General features: G+C 45.1%; 1 protein-coding gene across 1 annotated transcript; it reads left to right on the top strand.

Moving 5' to 3' along the window:
• The first annotated feature begins 481 nt into the window (after window positions 1-481).
• On the top strand, window positions 482-2797 carry RD3 (RD3 regulator of GUCY2D). The gene is made up of 2 exons (XM_021682536.1): window positions 482-777; window positions 2500-2797. Exons 1-2 carry the CDS (start codon window positions 482-484, stop codon window positions 2795-2797), a joined length of 594 nt encoding a protein of 197 aa, XP_021538211.1.
• Window positions 2798-20076: the final 17279 nt, after the last annotated feature.

The following is a 20076-nucleotide window of genomic DNA, read 5'->3' as shown; positions in this document are numbered from 1 at the left end:
CAAGCTTCCTTTATCAGCAGGTTGGGGCATTAAGAAACTCAGGGTGTTTTCCTTTTAGGTTGACAGAAGATGTAGTCATGTATTTTTTCCCCTTAAATTGTAGGGATAAGATTGTGCTCAGCCATCCACAGTATATTTCCTTCTGTGTTTGGAGTTTGCGGGGATTCAGGAGGCAGCATCTCTGGGATCAGCCATCAGGATGCATTAGGGATCGTTAAAACCATGAGACTATTGTACTTTTATGTGGTGCTTAGAGCGCCCCAAGTTTATTCACAACTGCTTCTCACGACAGCCCAATCTTGTCTTCCAGAATTAGAAATGATGGCTCAGAAAGGTTAAGCAACTTCCTCCGGGCCACCCAGCTGTGAGGGCGGAACAGGTCCCAGCTCTCCTCCTTCCCCCTTGCTCTCCCCACCCTAACCGACAGAGGGGCCCCAGAAGGACACACTCCTGCCCTGTCTCAGCAGGGGCTGAGGGGGCCATGTCCCTCATCCCCTGGCTTCGGTGGAATGAAGCCCCCCCGAGGCTGTCCTCCCGGAGGCCGGCCGACACGGTGCTGGAGACGCTCATGATGGAGCTGGCGGGGCAGATGCGAGAGGCCGAGAGGCAGCAGTGGGAGCGCGGCAATGCAGTCAGCAAGATCTGCACCGGGGTCGACTACAGCTGGCTGGCCAGCGCACCCCGGCCCACCTACGACCTGAGCCCTGGTGAGCGGCTGCAACTAGAAGACGTCTGTGCCAAGATCCACCCATCCTACTGTGGGCCCGCCATCCTCAGGTAACCCCTGCACGGGCCCGGGGCCCGGCGGGTGCACGGTAGGCTCCAGGCGTGTGGCTGCAGGGGCGGGGGCCTGACGCCCCGAGGACTGGAGCCAGGGCACCTGGATGACCCAGTGATCTGTTAAAAGGAGCAAGGCAGAAGGAGGACTCTGCAAGAGCCCACAGAACGCCAGGCCAGAGCTAGGGGTTCAGAAGGAGGCTGGAGGCAGCTCCTGGAGGCACATGACTTTTGATGGGAGAGAACCCCAGGCCTTTGAGCTTTCTGTTCTCCCTGGATTATCATTACCCTGGATTTTAACACAGCTGGCTCTTTCTCCTTCATCAGTTCATCATCTATATTACTGTCTTAGAAAGGTTTTCCAGATAATCTTACCAAAATTCAGTTTTTCATTAACATAGGTCACACTAGCATTCATAATAATTTGCCTCAGGGGACTGTGCGTGTGTGTGTGTGTGTGTGTGTGTGTGTGTGTGTGTGAAGTATATTCAGAGGCCTGGGGCATTGAACATGTACAGATTTAGAGCTTGGGTACCACAGTGTTCCTGAATATAAAATGTAACCTTAATAAAATTCTAACCCACATGACCCAGTCTTGGTTGGGTTCATGTTGAAGTCGAAGAAATGTAGTCCAACAACCAACAATAATTTCAAAAGTTACCCAAGTTCTTCATCTGCACTTCTCAAACACCAGTAAAGGAATACGGATCCACAATAAAACATCTGAACATCCCCCAAATCTTCAGTCACCCATCTCTTTAACCAATGTAAGCATCTATTATACCTCTTTTTTCTTGGGAATTCTCCTTAAAACTCCTTCTCCTTAAACTCCCTCTCTTTCTCCAGCCCTATCCACACCCCATTGGATTTTGTAGTCTTTTTCACCCCCTCCCTCCTTTCTTCCTCCAGGCTAAGAATCTTACCCCCTCCAGGTTCTCTTGTTCCATACTATGGAATCCCCCTAAAATGTACCTACTTCCAGAAGCACCTGGGGATGGGGGAGATGGAGGAAGTGAGTCATGGGGGTGGTGTTGACTAGAGAATCCAGGCTGGTAAACCAAACCTCATAAATGAGGGGAAGGTCGGGGACACACATATGATCATGATTGTTCCCCCACATTTCCTGTCTCACTGCGGAAAAGTGTGAGAATTCCTGACTGGCAATATGGTGGAGGAAACCATTAAGTAGACTTGCTAATAACCATCCTTCCCTTTGAGCTCTCAGCAAAGACATTTTAGGCAGAGGAAAACCTCACCCAGCAGGTAGCCAAGAGCTATGGAAGGATTATCACAGGGCAGTGATACCATCAGACATTTCGAAGAGATCACTCTGGCCACCAGGGGGAGAAGGGTGGGAGAGGTTAGCCAGAAAGCCTCCAACAGGTAAGGCCAGGTCATGGCATTGATAATCTGGCATCGATAACCCGAGGTCAATGTCAGGATCTTTACATATCTTAGCTCATAAGCCCCACAGAATGGTAGCTATGACCCCAGTTTACAGATGAGAAAGCTGAGGCCCATAGAGGAAGTAGCAGAGCGGGGATTTGAAGTCAGCCCCGGCTGGAGCAATAGGGAGGTGCGGTGGTCTCTGATTGACGTCAGGAGTGAGGAGGTGGCAGAAAGGGGAAGTGACCACTGGGCGTGCACAGGAGGCGGTTTAGACACCTGCTCTGCGCCACACCACATGACTCACCCGCAGCACCTCTCCTGCTCTGCGCACAGGTTCCGGCAGCTGCTGGCCGAGCAGGAGCCCCAGGTGCAGGAGGTGTCCCAGCTCTTCCGCTCGGTGCTGCAGGAGGTCCTGGAGAGAATGAAGCAGGAGGAGGAGGCCCACAAGCTGACGCGGCAGTGGAGCCTGCGGCCCCGCGGCAACCTGGTGCTGGCCACCTTCAAGACCCGCGCGCGCATCTCCCCCTTCACCAGTGACATCCGGACCATCTCGGAGGACGTGGAGCGGGACATGCCGCCGCCGCTCCGGACCTGGAGCATGCCCGAGTTCCGGGCGCCCAAAGAGGACTGACCCATGCCCTCCCCTGCCCAGGAGCTGAGCCACCTGCGGGAGGGCATGATAGGCCGGTGACTGGTCCCGAGTCCTGGAACCTCCCCACCCGCCCTTGACAAGGGGCCCAGGAGGTGGCCCCATCCCAAGACATTCCTGTAAGATGGAGCAACCCCTCCGGGCCCGCACTCCCCCATCAGCTGCGAGGCTGATTGAATGAACTTTTTTTTAGGGTTAGGGCTTGGAGCAACAGCGATCCCCTCCCTCCCCCCTCCCACAAGTCAGCTGGAGCATCCCCTGTCCTGCCTTGCAGAGATTCAGGGTCTTGGTAGACAGACCCCTGCCCCATCCGCATCTTCTGCTTCTGTCTGGAAGGGGAAGAGTTGCCCTGACTTTTTGCCAAGACCTGGGTTCTCTCCCTCAATTCAGGGATGTCCTATTCACCCCCTCACCCTGAGTAAGGACGGACTTGTTGGGTAGTGTGTATTCTCTGCTGGTGACTGCTGGTGGCTGGTTTCACCACTGCAGGTAGGTCACCGCCCCCTGGACAGGCAGAGCTGAAAGGGACCACAAAAGCCAACAGGTCCATTCTCCTCACCTAGTGAAATGAATAAACTGAGGCTCAGAGAGGGTCAGATTCTTATACCTTAAATTGCAGCCAGATCCCCATGGGCCATGAGATTGTTCCTGTAGGCAAAGTCTCTTCCCTTGAGTCCTTGAGTCCTGGGCTATGATGGGACTGGTCCAAGGGCTATGTCTCCACCTGCCTGTGGTCTGACACATCTCTGACCATGGAATTGGCATGGAGGTCTAAGGCAGCTGGGATCAGAGATAGGATGCCCTTACCCTACACCAAGAGTATCATCATGTGGGATGTGGCCAATACCTGGCAGCTCCTTCCAGAGGTGAAGCTTCAGGGCCTTCCTCCTCACTGCTCTGGAGAGTCCAGGTCTGATTCCAGGGTCTCTTCTGTAACTGGTCACACCAAGGAAAGTGATACTGAAATCCCTAACTGGCCTCAAAGAACCAAGTGAAATGTTCTAGAAGAGCCTCTCTACCAGGCTTCACTGTCCTTCTATTTCTAATACAGTCAGCCCTTGATAATAGACATGTGGTTTTTCAATGTCTGGAAGGTCAGGTGGCTTCCCCACATACCCTGCGCTGAAGTGGGGTGCAGGGGGATGGGTGGGGAAGGTGTATGTCCCCAACTATCAGTGCATGCTCAGAAAATGCAGGTGGATCTTAATAATTAGTCTAAATAAAATGCCAGGAGATAAGTCAATGGGGAAGAAAATCCATATATTCCCTGACCAAGCTCAGTAGAAAAAAATAATTTTTTAATGATCTGGTTTGGGATTATTTTCATTCAAGTCTGGACAGAAAATCATAAGATGATGGAAAACCTCTTATCCAATACAGTCAGGATGAAGGAGTTGTCTCATTACATAATCGGTAGCAGTTGAAAAGCACTTAAATGAAAATATACACCTTAAGCTTCTTACATATTTTATGTTAAGACATAAAAAAAAAAGTTCATTCAATTGCCAAGCTATGTTCATTCTTCTGTGACATGTGTGGATGGTCTGATGAGAACTCCACACTTAAGTTTTATTGGCTTGTGTGTCCTTTAGTCATACCAATAAGAACGGCTGGTGTAAACAAGTTTGGGACAAGCAGAAGTGACCCTCGGTAAGCAGACAGGTCACTTGGTAGGGGCGGAAGTGTTGGGGGGAGTTAGAATAGAATCAACTAGCTGTGAGCTTTCTGGGTACCCTGGATGGGGGTCAGGGTGTTTTTTCTGAGGGAATGGAGTGTCAACGTCAACCTAGTTGTGGGGTGCAGGCGGTCAGAGGAGGTCAATTGAGAGAATAACTACTCAAGAATTGGGCAGAAGATATGAGCAGACATGTCTCCAAAGAAGACATGCTCAACATCACTTGGGATCAGGGAAATACAAATAAAAACCATAATGAGATACCACCTCACACCAGTCAGAATGGCTAAAATTAACAAGTCAGGAAATGACAGATATTGGCGAGGATGTGGAGAAAGGGGAACCCTCTTACACTGTTGGTGGGAATGCAAGCTGGTGCAGCCACTCTGGAAAACAGTATGGAGGTTCCTCAAGAAGTTGAAAATAGAGTTACCATATGATCCAGCAATTGCACTACTGGGTATTTACCCCAAAGATACACATGTAGTGATCTGAAGGGGCACCTGCACCCCAATGTTTATAGCAGCAGTGTCCACAATAGTCAAACCATGGAAAGAGCCCAAATGTCCATCGACAGATGAATGGAGAAAGATGTGGTATATATATATACAGTGGAATACTACTCAGCCATCAAAAAAAATGAAATTTTGCCATTTGCAACCACGTGGATGGAACTAGAGGGTATAATCCTAAGCGAAATAAGTCAATCAGAGAAAGACAATTATATGATCTCACTGATAACGTGGAATTTAAGAAACAGAACAGGATCATAGGGGAAGAGAGGAAAAAAATAAAACAAGATGAAACCAGAGAGGGAGACAAACCACAAGAGACTCTTAATCATGGGAAACAAACTGAGGGTTGCTGGAGGGGAGGGGGGGTGGGGAGATGGGGTAACCAGGTGATGGACATTAAGGAGGACATGTGATGGAATGAGCACTGGGTATTATATAAGACTGATGAATCACAGGCTGGTACCTCTGAAATCAATAATACATTATATGTTAATTAATTGGATTTAAATTTTAAAATGTTTAAAAAAAAAGAGAATATCTACTGTTTTCCTCCTTCCCCACCACCCTACATGAACCTACCCTCCCCAAAGAAAAGGAAGATCTGAGACTTTCAGCAGCATGTTCCTTTTTAAGTTGGAGTCACTGGCCATCCATGAAAGCCTTCCCTGCCCACCTCAGTCAAGACAGACAGAACCCACCAGCCTCAGACACGGGTTGTCCTACTGCACTGAATTCCAACTGGTGACCCTCAAACCTGTGAGAAGTTGCTCCTCTGGCTGGATTCAAGTCATTAAAGGAAGTAATGATGTCAGCCTCAATTTCTATCTATAAAACTCCAGTAAGAACAGATAAAAGAACGAAGCAGTTGGAGAGCCTCCCCACAAGTGTGTGGTGGTGGCCAACTGGCCACATGGAGGGGTGGGTAGAGCCCTGTGAGGGCTGGGCAGGGCTGTCCGCCTCCCCTCAGATCAACACCGCCAGCCACTAGAGGGAGCCAGTGGGGGTGGGAACCCTTGGTTACATTTTCTTTTACTTCATGGAATTTTTCTTTAAATCTTGTTATTATAAAAATTTTCAGACAGAAAAGTATAGCAAAAAGTGTAAGAACCCTCTATATGCCAATCACCAAGGCTTAGTAGTTATTAACATTTTGCCATATTTGCTTTAATCTATTTTTTGGTGAAGTCCTTTAATATAAATCCCAGACAGCATGACATCTCAGCCCTGAACCCTTCAGTATGCACTGCAAAGGAAGAAGGAAAGTTTCCTGTGTAACTCCAGTGCTGTACTATCCCTCCCAATGAAATTAACAGTAATTCCTTAATACCATCTAGTATCTAGTCCATATTCAAATTTCACTAGCTATTCCCAACAAGTGATTTTTGCAGTTTTATTTCTTTGACTGAGGATCTAATCAAGCCCCACAAATTGGCATGAAATTTGTAATTTGTTTTATACGTGGTCATATAGAGTTTATTTAATTTCACAATGAAGAATTGCTTAAATAGAAGGTATTTATGGAACATTAGTGTTAATATGCAATAAGTTAACGACAGCACATAAATGAGGATAATTCTGCAAATTAGCCTAAGGATGCTCTTTATTCAGCTCCTTGTTATTTTCATTTGATTAAAATTGTTCCACACCAACCAAGACTCTCTAATACCTTGAAAAGTAATGTTAAAAATCAATAGTGGCAATATATCTCATTTGACTTTTCATCTGATGAAAATGCTCTCCCTGTCCGTGGGCTTTATTTTCTGAGACATGCTTGCAAATAGCAACGTAAAACCTCCTCTTTCCTTGCCATTTAGAAACAAAACACTAAAATGTATCAAAATAACTTGGGGGGGGGGATCTCAAGAATTCTAGTAGTAGGTAATGAAAATAGTTTGTTTATTTTGGATGCCATTATTCAACATGTAGTGAAATCTCAGTCTGTCTTAATATTCCTAGGGCTCCCCAACATAACACAATATGTTATTTCAAAATTTATTCATCGACAAATCATTTTTAGATAGTTATTTTAAATCAGTTTAACACCTCGCATCATTTGTTAAATGGGGAAATTGGCATCTGTTTCTTTTTATGAATGTTATTACATAGAGTATTAAATTAGCATTATTATATTTAGCCAGGTGCTAATCTAAAAATAAAAACATGGACTAAAAATCAGGACTTTATCGTACTCAAGGCAAAAATAACAGAATGATTTTTTAAAGCTTCTAAAAATTCCCCAGAGTTGTTATAGTCTTGAGAAAGGCCTTCATAAGCCAACAGGCATGTTTTGGAGTGTTTTCTAGCACATTTGATTGTGCTGCATTCCAGTTACAATTACCTTGCTGGAACAAATGCAACATTCCCGAAGCCCTACAGGCAAACTTGGAAGTTCTCCAGCCCCGTCTCCCCTCCCAGCTAGGATTTGGTGTGCTGAGAATTCCATTCCCAGGAACAAGCTATTCCCCTCTGTGTAGCTGAGTCCAGAGGTTCACAGCTTAGATTCAACTTCTGGCCCCTACTCCGGGCTGCGGGCCTCTGCTAGGCTCTCCCTAAGTGTCCAGGCTCCAGAACACAGGGCAGAGGAGATCTAGTTGAGGTTCTCCTGTCCTTAGTAGAAAAGAAATCAAGGTGCTGGGCAAAGATACTGCTCTGAAGTGTAAAAGGGACTGGAGAAATACATCTCTTATCCACATAAGCCAGGCCAACAATATTGCTAAGGACAGAAATGGCTCTGCCTTCAAGAAATTCCTTTATTAGGGCACCTGGGTGCCTCAGATGGTTAAGCGTCTGCCTTTGGCTCAGGTCATGATCCCAGGGTCCTGGGATTGAGTCCCGCATCAGGCTCCCTGCTAGGCGGGGAACCTGCTTCTCCCTCTGCCTCTGCCTCTCTCTCTCTCTCTCTCTGACTCTCATGAATAAATAAATAAAACATTTTTAAAAAATTCCTTTATTGGGATGCCTGGGTGGCTCAGTTGGTTAAGCGTATGCCTTCAGTGCAGGTCATGATCCCAGGGTCCTGGGACGGAGTTCCGCATCGGGCTCCTTGCTCAGTGGGAAGTCTCCTCCCTCAGCCTGACTCCCCCCTGCTTGTGCTCGCTACCTCTCTCTGACAAATAAATAAAATCTTTAAAAAAAAAAAAAGAAAAAGAAAATTCCTTTATTAACATTTGAATGGTCCTTTGCACTTGATCCACTTGATCTCCTTGTGATCTTGACTGTCAGGCGAGGTGCATTCTGTTTGGTCTCAGGTGATAAGCAAGGGGCCCCGCCTAGACCTGGAAGTCAGGGCTCCTTTCACTTGTCTCACTGCTTGTCAGCGTTCCAGATAAGGATCTGGATCCCCTCTCAGAACCACACTACTAAGCCTCACCACTGTACCTCTCACACAGGGATGTAAACTTAGGTGGTGTTTCTGGTCACTCCTTCCCCCTCCGGGCCATTCGGCTGCCTCCAATGGTCTGTGAAATCCTTCAGCGCAGGAACCAGGTCTTTCATCTCTGAGTCTCTACCTTCTGGGCACAGAGTAGGCACTTTACAAATGTGCTTAATGGATAGGTGCATGTGGACACCAACTTAGAGGGCAGGGACACAGTGGAGCTGAAGACACCACGAATGAATGAACACTGAGGCATTTAGGATTTATCCACATCATTCATTGGATTCAGTTCTACGAGGCCAGGGTCCATGTCTGATTTGAGTGTGTATCTCCCAGAATATGCCTGGCACTTTGTATGTGGTCAATACACTCCTTAAGAATTCATTCATTCATTTATTCATCAAGTATGTGTAGTAACTGTAAAGGAGATGGGGCAGGGGTGCGGTTACCTAAGGGTTCTAGCTGGATAAAACAAAACCGAGCTTTTGGCTCTTCTCTGAATTACTCTGGAAGGCTGCCTGGAGGAGGTAGGATTTCCCAAGGGCATGTTTGGTCAAAATGACCCAAGTGTGTGTGGTCTCGAAATGAACCCAGATGGCTATCATCCCTTCTTCTGCCCGTGCCTTTCCTTGTTCAGTGTAGGCCCTGAGGGAGACACTTCTACTTAGCATTTTGACCTTACTAGAAACAGGTTCTCTGGGAAGAGACAGAGGCAGAAGGACTCTGGAAAGACCGTACTTTCCCTAAGTGCTCAGGCCTAGACCAAGTAAATGCTTAAATTAATTCTTTCTGGGATTCAGAAGGTGACTCAGAAACCAACAAGGGGAAAGCTCTCCCTAAGGTAAACCACAGAGCGCCGCGTAACTCCAATCAAGTCTGTCAGGGTCCAGAGATAGGGGTACGTGGGTGATTCACCCCTTTTTTCTGTGAAACCTTCTTGCTTTTGTCTGGTGGTGAGGGCTGGGTGGTATGCAGAGGGGTTGGAAGCTTCTGCTCCTCGGAGCAGGCATTAATCGTGGAACTGAGAGCAGGGGGTTAGGGGACAGCATGCACACACCTCACTTTAAGCAAATTCAATTTCAGAGACTCTGCACTTTTGAAAGGAACAGTTCTTGGCCCAACAAAATAATTCCCCATGAAGTTCCTTAAGGGGTAAGTACTGAAAATGGGATTTAGTTTACAAAGAACAAAAGTATACTACGAAATCTTGGGGGGACTTATCTCTTGCCAAAAGACATGTACATCTCTAGGCCGATTCATAGGGTCCTACAACCAGAACGAACCTCCAGAGCTCAGGCTGGTCCTGATTCCTGCCTCCAGGAAAAACTGACTTAATCAATCCTTATTGACATCCACTGTATACAGAACTCCATGCCAGGACTTGTAAACACACTGCAGATTTATTATCACTTACAAAAGTGGAGGGTTTACAACCTCTTGGGGACAGGGTCTAGGGCAATGTTGTTGTATTCACCAGGAGTTTTAGTTGGTGGTGAGAGAAACCCAGATCAGATTGGCAGAAAGACCAAAGGACATTTGTGACCCCCGGGGTCGGCTTCACTACCTCTAAAGTCACACAGGGCCCCACACCCAGAACAGCCCATACTTGGTTTAATGCTTTGCTATGGCTGTCTTGAAACTTTTTTTTTTTTCAAGGTTTTATTTATTTGAGAGAGAGAGACAGAGATAGTGAGAGAGATCACAAGCAGGGAGGAGAGGGAGAAGCAGACTCCCCACTGAGCAGGGAGCCTGACGCAGGGCTCAATCCCAGGACCCCGGGATCATGACCTGAGCTGAAGGCAGACGCTTAACTGACTGAGCCACCAGGCGCCCCTGTCTTGAAACTCTTAATAACCTTTTAACAAGGGGCTCCAAATTTACTTTGGCACTCATGTGGCTGTTCCTGATGGCACCCATAGTTGGGAGTCCAGGGTTGTTACTACCCAAAGCTGCTCATACAGTGAATGTGCTCTCACCTCCCCTCCCCATCTCCTCCTCCTCCCATGCCCCCCCTCCTTTCTTCCTTCCCCTTCTTTTCTCTCTCTCTCCCCTTCTCTCTTTCTTGCTCCAGCTCCTGGCTCTGCCTCCATCTGTGTGGTGGTTTACTTGTCTTCTAGAGTGGTAGATGCAGGCTGGTAGGACCCCAGGTTGGCCCTCCCAACATCCCTATACCAATCCCAGAGAAAGGCCTTTTGGCAGAGCTTGGCTGGTCAGTCACCAAAACTGCTTCCTCCTTCTCTTGGGATCACAACTAGATGGCATTCCAGCCTCCCCTGCCTCTGGAGTGGCCATGTGAATGAGTTTGGCAAATGTGAGCAGATATGAAAGTCTCTGCTTCTGGCCTAGCCCATAGAAACCTCCCAAAAGTGATTTTCCTATTCTCTTTCTCCATTTGCTGGCTGAATAGAGCAGACTCTGAGGTCCAGAAAGAGAATGGAGCCACAACATGAAAGGAGCCTGGGTCCCTGAATGACTCCATGGAGGGCCACACTGGACTTAGAGTGAATTACAAATACACCTCTATTTGGTAAACCATCAAGATCTGGGGGTTCTCTTTGCAGATGCTAGGGTTTCCGATCTGTACCCAGCACATACTGTGATTACCCCTGCATGGGATGCAAGCCACCCTTGGACCAGTTACTACTGCTGGCGGACCTCAAGCCCATCTAAGGGCCTGGAGCCCCACTAGGACCACATGCAGTGAAGGAGGAAAGTGGATGGGAAATACACACATGGCCCCACAAACAAAACAAAACAAAACAGCTGCCAAAGTTTACTCTAGTTCTGAATAAGAGAGCAACCTAAAATCTCAGTTTCCAAAGATGTATTCTTTGAAAATCTGAATAGCTTAATATTAAAATTATTCTCCCTATTACTATTGTAATATCATCTTAGCTCTTTCAAAGAACTAAATATCGCCTTCACTTCCACATTGAGGTAATTCACAGAGGCTCACCCCCTTTATTTTTGCTTCAAGGGCCACATATAAGACTCCAGCTGAAGGTCACATGGATGAGAAACCTAGAAAGTTCCCTTGACAGTCTAACCTTCTGTTGCCGTATCAATCTTCAGCCTAGATGTAGATATAGAGAGGAAAAAATAAAGCAGCAACTTCTTCTCATAGTCCCTGAGATGAAGACATGTTCACTGTAATCTGCTGAGGAACTTTTCATTTTGGTTGGTTTTCTCTCTGCCACTCCATCTGCTCTTAAAAGGTTTCCTATCTTTGACTCGTGAACAGATTTTGCTCTACCTCGGTGGGTGGGGGAGAGTTTAACAGTGTGGATAAAACTGTTGGGACTTTGGGGCTGCTAGAAATTCTGGGTTATAGTTTTCACAAAATGGTTCTCCCACTTCCAACTTTGCAAATCCCTCACTTCTCTAAGGCTCCTGTTCCTCATCTATCAGATAAGCATAGCTATGCTGTCTACCTCCCAGGCTGTGGTGAGGTTAAAATAAGATCAAATGCATTGCAAACTAAAAAGGAACTTTCAAATTTAAGATCTGACAGTTGCTTGTGACAGTCTTCCTTTCAATTAGTACAGATAATGGAAAGTCGACAGGGCACACTGAAGATCATTTGTCACCGTACTTCCTCTGGGATATCCAGACCCAGTTCTTTAATCATTGCTCTTGAACCTGATTGCCCTAATATTTCAGATCTGTGGTTCTCAGCCTTGGCCGCACATTAGATCATCGGGGGAGCTTTTATTCCAGTGCCCAGCTGCATCCCACACTCAATAAATCAGAAACTCAGGATGGGTCTCAGGCATAGGTTTTCTTTCCCTTTTTTTTTTTTTTTAACTCAGGCATAGGTTTTCTAAATCACTCCAGGTGAGTCCATTGTGCAGACAAGGCTGAGAACCACTGTTTTAGTTTACTCTTTGCGGGGGAACTCAGGAAATTCTCTCGTCACATCTGAATCTACTTGAATCTAATATGTGACTAAATAATTTCATTTCAATAGAAGATGAATGCACTTTAGAGCTATTATATTGGCCTTATGTTATGTTAGAGACGGCTGATTGCAAGACTGTCACATAGATGTTTATCATCTTTGCTTAGCAGTGTTCAGGAGATGCTTGCAGATGAGATGTATCTTTTACAGAATGCTGAAAATACCATTTTATAGCAACTGGAAAGATGGAGAGAATGATGGATTCTGAGCTGTTTTGTATAAACCTGGAGGAATACCATTCGGTAGATGACAATTATCTGGCATCTGTTGTAGAAACTATTCATGAGGCTGAGTGTGTGTATGTATGTATAAGAGAGAGACAGAGAGTTGGAATCCAGTAAGTGGAGGGGTAGGCAAGACCACGAGGCAGCTGGCAAAGGTGAGTGGGAGGGGAGGTGCCATCACTGGTGACACTCTGATCCACTGGGCGCTAAAGCAGTCCTCAGACCAAAGCCCGTCCTGAGAACCAAGAGGGGTCTCCTTTGCAGAAGGGCCAGTGAGCGCCCCCTGGTGGTCATGGGAGGCTCAGCCAGAGAGTCATCCTGTGGGCTGTCGGCTCCCCGGGGCAGGGGAAGCGGCGGGCTGGTCTTCCCGAGCCACAGCCAGCCCACCTCTCCCCTCCAACCACAAGTCTGCCCAGGATGGCTCTTGGCCCGGGCAGCAGCTGCTGCTGCCACATCACATCCTCTCCTTTTCTGTGACCTGGGCCCAGTTATTTAACCTTGTTGAGTCTCAGTTTTCTCAGTTGAGTAATAATATTTACCTGACGCTGGTGTTGTGGGGATTCACTGAGATTGAGGCATATACAGCTCCTGGAACCGCAAGGGGATTACTCTGAGCCCCTCTCTCCATGCTCAGAGGCACCTTGCTTCGTACACTCTTGCTTTCTACCCGCTCCCCTGCCTTCTGTGTCCTCAGCGGCTGTCCCCATGGGGCAGGCTGATTCCCCAGGCTCCATTCTGGGCACCTCCTTCCCATCTAACAGCACATCACATCACATTGCTGTCCTGCGATCCATTTTTCTTCATTGGCTTCCACACTTACCCTGGGACGTAGATGAGGCAGCAGCACCTTTTCCAGTGTGCCCAACATCAAAGAGCAAATCACTGGCAAGAAAAGGACCTGCCATCTTAGAACACTATGTGTGCCAGGCTCATGCTGAGCATGGTGCACACATTGCCTCATTTTACCCACACAAACAACACGGCAAAGCAGGTATTTTTATCCCCACTCTAGAGAGAAAGAGGTGGGGGTTTAGGTAGTTGGTGACTTTTCTAAGGTCATAAAAAAAGTAACTGGTATATTAGAATTTGAACCTCCTTCTCATCAGTTACAAAGGCCTCCCCACCTCCCCAGCAGTGACTTGCACCTAGTTCTCTGGATTCCTGGAAAATTGCTTCTCTTCCGATAAAATCCTGTCCTCTAAGAACAGCCTATCACACTCACAGCTGCCAGAAGCATCGTGCTGGGCATTTCAGGAATGCCTTCTCTTTGCTTGGAGACATTTCTGCTTAGGATAACTGTCTAATGTGGAATAACCCAGAATATGTACTCTCATGACTCAGTCCTTCCATGGCCAGAATCGGGTAATCCCCAGATAAATATCACAAGAGTGCTTCAAGGGAGGAGAAATGTAGATTCACTCTTTTCTTTCCCTTTCCTATTCACTTAGGTGGAAATAGTACTTAGCCCTGAAAAACTGTATTTTTAAATGTTTTTCAAGCAGCTCTATGATAAGCCAGGATTTTTAGACTTCAGGTCCTAACCTATTGAGTGCTTCATGAAATCCATGTATTGGATTATGACTAGGAATTTTTTTCTTTTTTAAAGATTTATTCATTTTAGAGAGAGAGCGTAAGGGGGCATAGGGAGGGGCAGAGCAAGAGAATCCCAAGCAGACTTCCCACTGAGCACAGAGCCTGATGCAGGGCTCAATCCTAGGACCCTGAGATCATGACCTGAGCCAAAATAAGAGTCAGGAGCTTAACCGGCTGAGTACCCAGGCAGCCCAGATTATGACTAGGAATTTTTAAAAGAAAAGCAATAGAGTAGAAAATATCAGTGTGTACGGCAGATAAGGATAAATATTACTTCAGGAAACTTTTGCCTTGGTTCTATATCCATGAATGTGTGTATGTGTGTATGTATATGTATACTAGGTCACAATGTGAAATGTGTTTCTTTGAGTCACAGAAAGCATTTGGAAAATGCCAACTGTTTGTCGTTTATAATCTGTTTGCCATTAGGATTTATTATATTAACAGTTCTCATATTTTTGGTCTCAGGACACTTCGTACTCATAAAATTTATTAAGGAGCCCGAAGACCTATTGTTTATAAGCGTTATAACCATCAATATTTACTGTATTAGAAAGTAAAATTGGAAAATTCAATCTTTACCAATTCATTTAAAATAACAGCTAGAAACCCATTACACATAAACATGAATAACACATTTTTAATTATATATGTACATATTTACTTAATTTATATATATTGAATAGTGAGAAGAGTGACATCGTTTTATGTTTTTGTACATCCGTAATGTCTGGAGTGGACACACCCTAAGATGACCTCAGTGAGTCTGGGGAGTGAAGGAGAACCCATGACTTGCTTCTCGCCAAAAGAATCTGGCAAAGGTGATGATAGAGTCACTCCTAGGATTACGTTACATTATATAAGACTCCATCGTAGCAGACTAGAGTGGGATTTTCCTGCTGGCTTTGGAGAAGTAAGCCACAATGTGATGGAAAACAAGGACTGATGTTGTCATATGGCAGGGATGGGACCCGTGAGTTGCCGAGAGCAGCCCCTGGCCAACAGCTAGCCAGAACACAGGGACATTGGTGCTACGACTCCAAGACACTGAATTCTGCCAACAAGCAGTGCCCTTGGACAAGGACCCCTGAACCTCAGGTGAAACTGAACCCCTGGCCAACATCTTAATTCTAGCCTGTGAGACCTTGTGCAAAGACCCCGAGGATCCCATCTGAACCCAGACTCCTGACCCATAGAAACTGATATAAATGGGAGTGTGTTAAGCTACTATGGTTGTGGTTATTTGCTATATAGTAATGGGAAACTAATACATATGACCACTTATATCTGCTTCTGCATTCAATCTGTTGTGACAAGTTGTTTTAACTGAAGTATCTAAAGAAAATCCAGCCTCCCACAGATATGCACTTAGAAAAGGGAAAAGTATTTTAATAGTTTTTTTAGATCCTGCTGGGAGAGGGAAATGGGAATTATTGTTTAATAGATATAGAAATTCAGTTGCGGATGATGAAAAGTTCTGGAGATGTAATGGGTGATGCTTGCCCGACAATATGAATACACCTAATGCCACTCAACTGCACACTTTAAAAAATGGTTAAAATGGTAAATTTCACATTATGTACATTTACCACAATTTAAAAAAAATTACTGACAATTCAGAGATCAAAACAGAGTTAGCTGCAATGTGGAATCTGAAATCATATTAATGATTTTCATACTCTGTTACACTAAAATCCATTAGTCAGCCTTGCACTTTAAGTGGCTTTCACCTATTCATGATTTTGTAACATCATGCATTGATTATCTGAAAAATATTGGTCTATTAAATTATGCAGATCTTCCAAAAGTTAACTCACTTAATTATACAATATAAAAAATTCATATTCATTAACATCACTACTAATCTCATCAGAAAAGTCCTTAAGTTTGGGAAAGCTGTTAAATTCCTGATGTAAGAAAAAGAAGGAAAATGAGGAGTGTATACAAATTTACCAAAATTTTGATTTTTCCTTGAGAGCTCGACTTTTATCACTGGCAACAAATACAGTACTACTGATTATGTACTCTTAGAGACTTAAAAAACAAAGCAGGAAAGAGGACATGGGAAGCAGAAGGGTCAGGGGTCGACATCTTTTGGTTGTATTTTCCAAAGATGGTCACAGCCATAACACCTGTGTTCTTGTCACACCCCATCAAGAAATGGAGTCTTGGGACGCCTGGGTGGTTCAGTTGGTTAAGCGACTGCCTTCTGCTCAGGTCATGATCCTGGAGTCCCGGGATCGAGTTCCGCATCGGGCTCCCTGCTCAGCGGGGAGTCTGCTTCTCCCTCTGACCCTACCCCTCTCAAGCTCTCTCTCTCTCTTTCTCTCTCTCAAATAAATAAATAAAATCTTTAAAAAAAAAAAAAAAGAAAAGAAATGGAGTCTTAAGTCCCCTCCCCTTGAAAGTAGGCTGACTAGAGTGACTTGCTTGATCAATAGAACAAAGCAAACATGACATTCTGGAGCTTCCAAAGGTAGGTTAAAGCAAGCCTTACAGCTTCTGCCTGGAATGCTTGCTCTTGGAACGCCCCTGTCAGAACTCAGCCACCAGGCTTGAAAACTCAAGTGTCCTGGCCAGGGCACCTGTAGACTTGACCGCCAAAGAAGAGCTCCCAGCTCCTGGTCAGTTTCCACTACCATCCACAGGGGGGAGCCCTCTTGGTCATCCAGCCCTGGAGCACGTGCTCTTCAGATGACTACAGCCCCATGAAAGACCCCAGGTTAAAACTGCCCAACTGGGGCGCCTGGGTGGCTCAGTCAGTTAAGCGTCTGCCTTTGGCTCAGGTCATAATCCCAGGGTCCTGGGCTCCAGCCCCGCGTCAGGATCCCTGCTCAGCGGGGAGCCTACTTCTCCCTCCCCCTCTGTTGCCCCCCCTGGCTTGTGCTGTCTCTCCCTCAAAAAAAAAAAAAATTTAAAAAAAAAAAAAAGACAGTAAGGAGAAAAGATGGAGGAAAGTGTAGGGGTATCTATAGAAAAAAAGAGTAAAATAACTGACTATAGTTAACGGAACAAAAAGTAGAATTGCAAGTATAATATTAGTGATGCCAAATTAGCAAAAAGAAAAACTAATTATAACACAAGTAACAAACACTGACAGGATAAAGTAAGTGAGACGAAGGAACAATTTAAAGTGAACTAATCAACACATATTGTCTAGAGTTGAATGTGAACCTTTGTTTTATTTTAACTATTTTTCCTGCCCTGTATCTGATTCTCCTTTCTATGTTTGGTGAATATTCCTCTGCACGCCTCCTGCCATCCATGCTGACAAGGCCAATGCTTGCTTTCCCAGTTTCCTAAGCAGGTAGCACACGGGCATGTGATTGAGGCTCAGTCAACCCCTGCTAGGAGCTAATGGCACAAAAAAGCAGAGACGGTGAAGAGTCCATTCGGCAGCGGAGGTGGTCTAGTGGCAGTGACAGAGTGGGGCACTGGTGACCACGGCAACGCAAACAGAGGCGGTCAGCCTCGGGAGTGGTGCTGGTGTGCCCTGGTGTGCCCTTACCAGGCTGGGCTTTGTGGCATGCCTTTGCCCATGGCTCTAGCTGCCAAGTTTTACTTTGGTCCTAGCTATATTCAGAGATTCATTCACGGGGTTTCTTGGCATTTCTGTGAGTTACTCAATATCCGTTCAATATATCCCTTTCCTATTTACATAAGCCGGAGTCTGTTTCCTTTGCTTACAACTAGGAACTCTGATTAGTCCACTGATAAGTCAAGAAATACAAGTGTTAGCATATTACTTGAGAAAGAATCAGGAACCCAAATGTCAACAGTAGTTAGCACATGCAATTCCTTTAGCCTATAACAAATCTTCCTGAATTCCACTTTCCTGGCTGTCTGGAAAATGCCTAATCATCCTCCAGATTTCAATTTAGACACCATTTTCTTCTCCAAAGCCTTTCCTTGTCCTCTAACACATGCATACCAAGTCATAGCATTCATTTGCATTGCGGTGGACTACTTCTTTGTCTTTATTGCTCAATATAATAAAATTTCCTTGGCCAAAGGGACTATACCATGGTTACCATTATGCCTGGTACATAGTGGGTATTCTCAATGAAATTTGTTAATAAACAGAAGTTATGGAGGAGTTTTAACGAATTTTTCTAAATTATCTAATTTATAAATGGAAAAACCTTAACAAGATAATAAACATACCCTCTTCACTACTTGAATCCATATGGCTTCCTTAAGATCATGATGAAGAAGAAAACACATAGCCATCTGAAGAATAAGATGTTGATGATCTATATTAGGATCAGTGGTGGCTTAGGTTTTGCTTTTCTTTTTTCTTTTGTGTTGATCTTGATTGATATAAAATGTTACACAATTATCCTCTCAAATATTAACAACAAGTGAAAGAGAAACACAGTAATTTCTAAAGCATACATGAAAATATTCAGAAGAATTTTACTTGGTCTTAAACCAAGTAAAATTCCTCCCTCTGTTTCTGGCGGTCCAGGCATCTTTGGGACTTGTGCAGACTTCTTTTTTTTTTTTTTAATTTTATTTATTTATTTATATGAGAGAGAGAGCAAGAGCAGGGGGAGAGGGAGAAGCAGATTCCCCACTGAGCAGGGATCTGGGCGCAGGGTTCAATCCCAGGACCCCGGGATCAGGACCCAAGCCCAAGGCAGGTGCTTAACCGACTGAGCCACCCAGGCGCCCCCTTGTGTGGGCTTCTTATCCATGTCTATACAGCTTGCCTTCCATGTCTATAAAACCAAAATATTGAGTTTATTAGAGAATTTAAAAAGCAAAATGAGACCTAAATACAGTTACATTGAGGGTTAGAGTCTCAATAAATGAATTTTGGAGGAATACAGTTCAGTCTGTAGCAATTGGTGTTTCCCTTTATCAATGAAGAGAACCAGTTTGACGTAATGTGATCCAAGAGTATCATCACATCACTACTGAATTCTTGTTCTTTTAGACTACAAAGCAAAGTTCAGGGTGAAACAGGGTGCTTAGTTTGATTGAATCTGCATGAGATTTTTACCAAGGTTATAGAAATACATAATTGGTTTTTGTTGTGAGGACAGATATTCAAATTAGGTGTACAAAAGGTTACCATTTAATAGGAATATAAATATAAAACCATTTGTGAGTCACTAATATCTGACCCTCTTTCTATTCAGAATTTATTTTTTTAAAGATTTTTTACTTATTTATTTGACAGAGAGAGACACAGCGAGAGAGGGAACACAAGCAGGAGGAGTGGGAGAAGGAGAAGCAGGCTTTCCGCAGAGCAGGGAGCCCAATGCAGGGCTCAATCCCAGGACCCTGGGATCATGACCTGAGTCGAAGGCAGATGCTCAACGACTGAGCCACTCAGGCACCCCTCTATTCATTAAAACATAGTTTCCATATCTTTTGTCCCAAAACCCTCAATGTAACTGCATTTATAGATAGTATCTTTAGGAGGTAATTAAAGTTCAATGAAGTCATAAGGGTAGAGTCCTAATCTGGTAGGACTGGTGGCCTTACAAGAAGAATGAAAGATCTCTCTCTCCTCCCCATGCACCTGAAAGGAAAGGCCATGTGAGGGTGTGAGGGTGCAGCAAGAATGTGGCCATCTGAAGCCAGAAGAGTTCTCGCTGGAAACCGAATATTGCTGAAGCCTTGATCTTGGACTTTCTCGTCTCCAGAACTATGGGAAAAGAAATTCCTGTTGATGTAGTCTGTAGTATTTTGTTATGGCAGCACAAGTAGAGCAATGGACCAGTCAAGGAGAGCTGCAATTTTGGCTCCCCTTCAAAACTGAGATTGTCTCCCTGGTACCTGCCACATAGCATTCCCTATCTCAATCTGGGGCTTCACTTTTTTCCTCCCACATTTAAAGATAGTCCATCTTAGGGCTCAATCCTGAATCTTTTGATTGTTCCTCTCTATACACTATTCCACTGGTTCCTGA

This window comes from Neomonachus schauinslandi, chromosome 6, assembly GCF_002201575.2.
Source record: "Neomonachus schauinslandi chromosome 6, ASM220157v2, whole genome shotgun sequence".
Classification (NCBI taxonomy): domain Eukaryota; kingdom Metazoa; phylum Chordata; class Mammalia; order Carnivora; family Phocidae; genus Neomonachus; species Neomonachus schauinslandi.
The sequence above is the reverse complement of the archived record's forward strand: the minus strand, read 5'-3'. Positions and strand labels throughout refer to the sequence as shown.

Excerpts from the sequence above, each read along its gene's own strand:
- RD3 (XM_021682536.1), top strand. The coding sequence starts at position 482 with ATGTCCCTCATCCCCTGGCTTCGGTGGAATGAAGCCCCCCCGAGGCTG. Across the intron at positions 778-2,499 it reads TGTGGGCCCGCCATCCTCAG|GTTCCGGCAGCTGCTGGCCG; the intron begins GTAACCCCTGCA and ends CTCTGCGCACAG.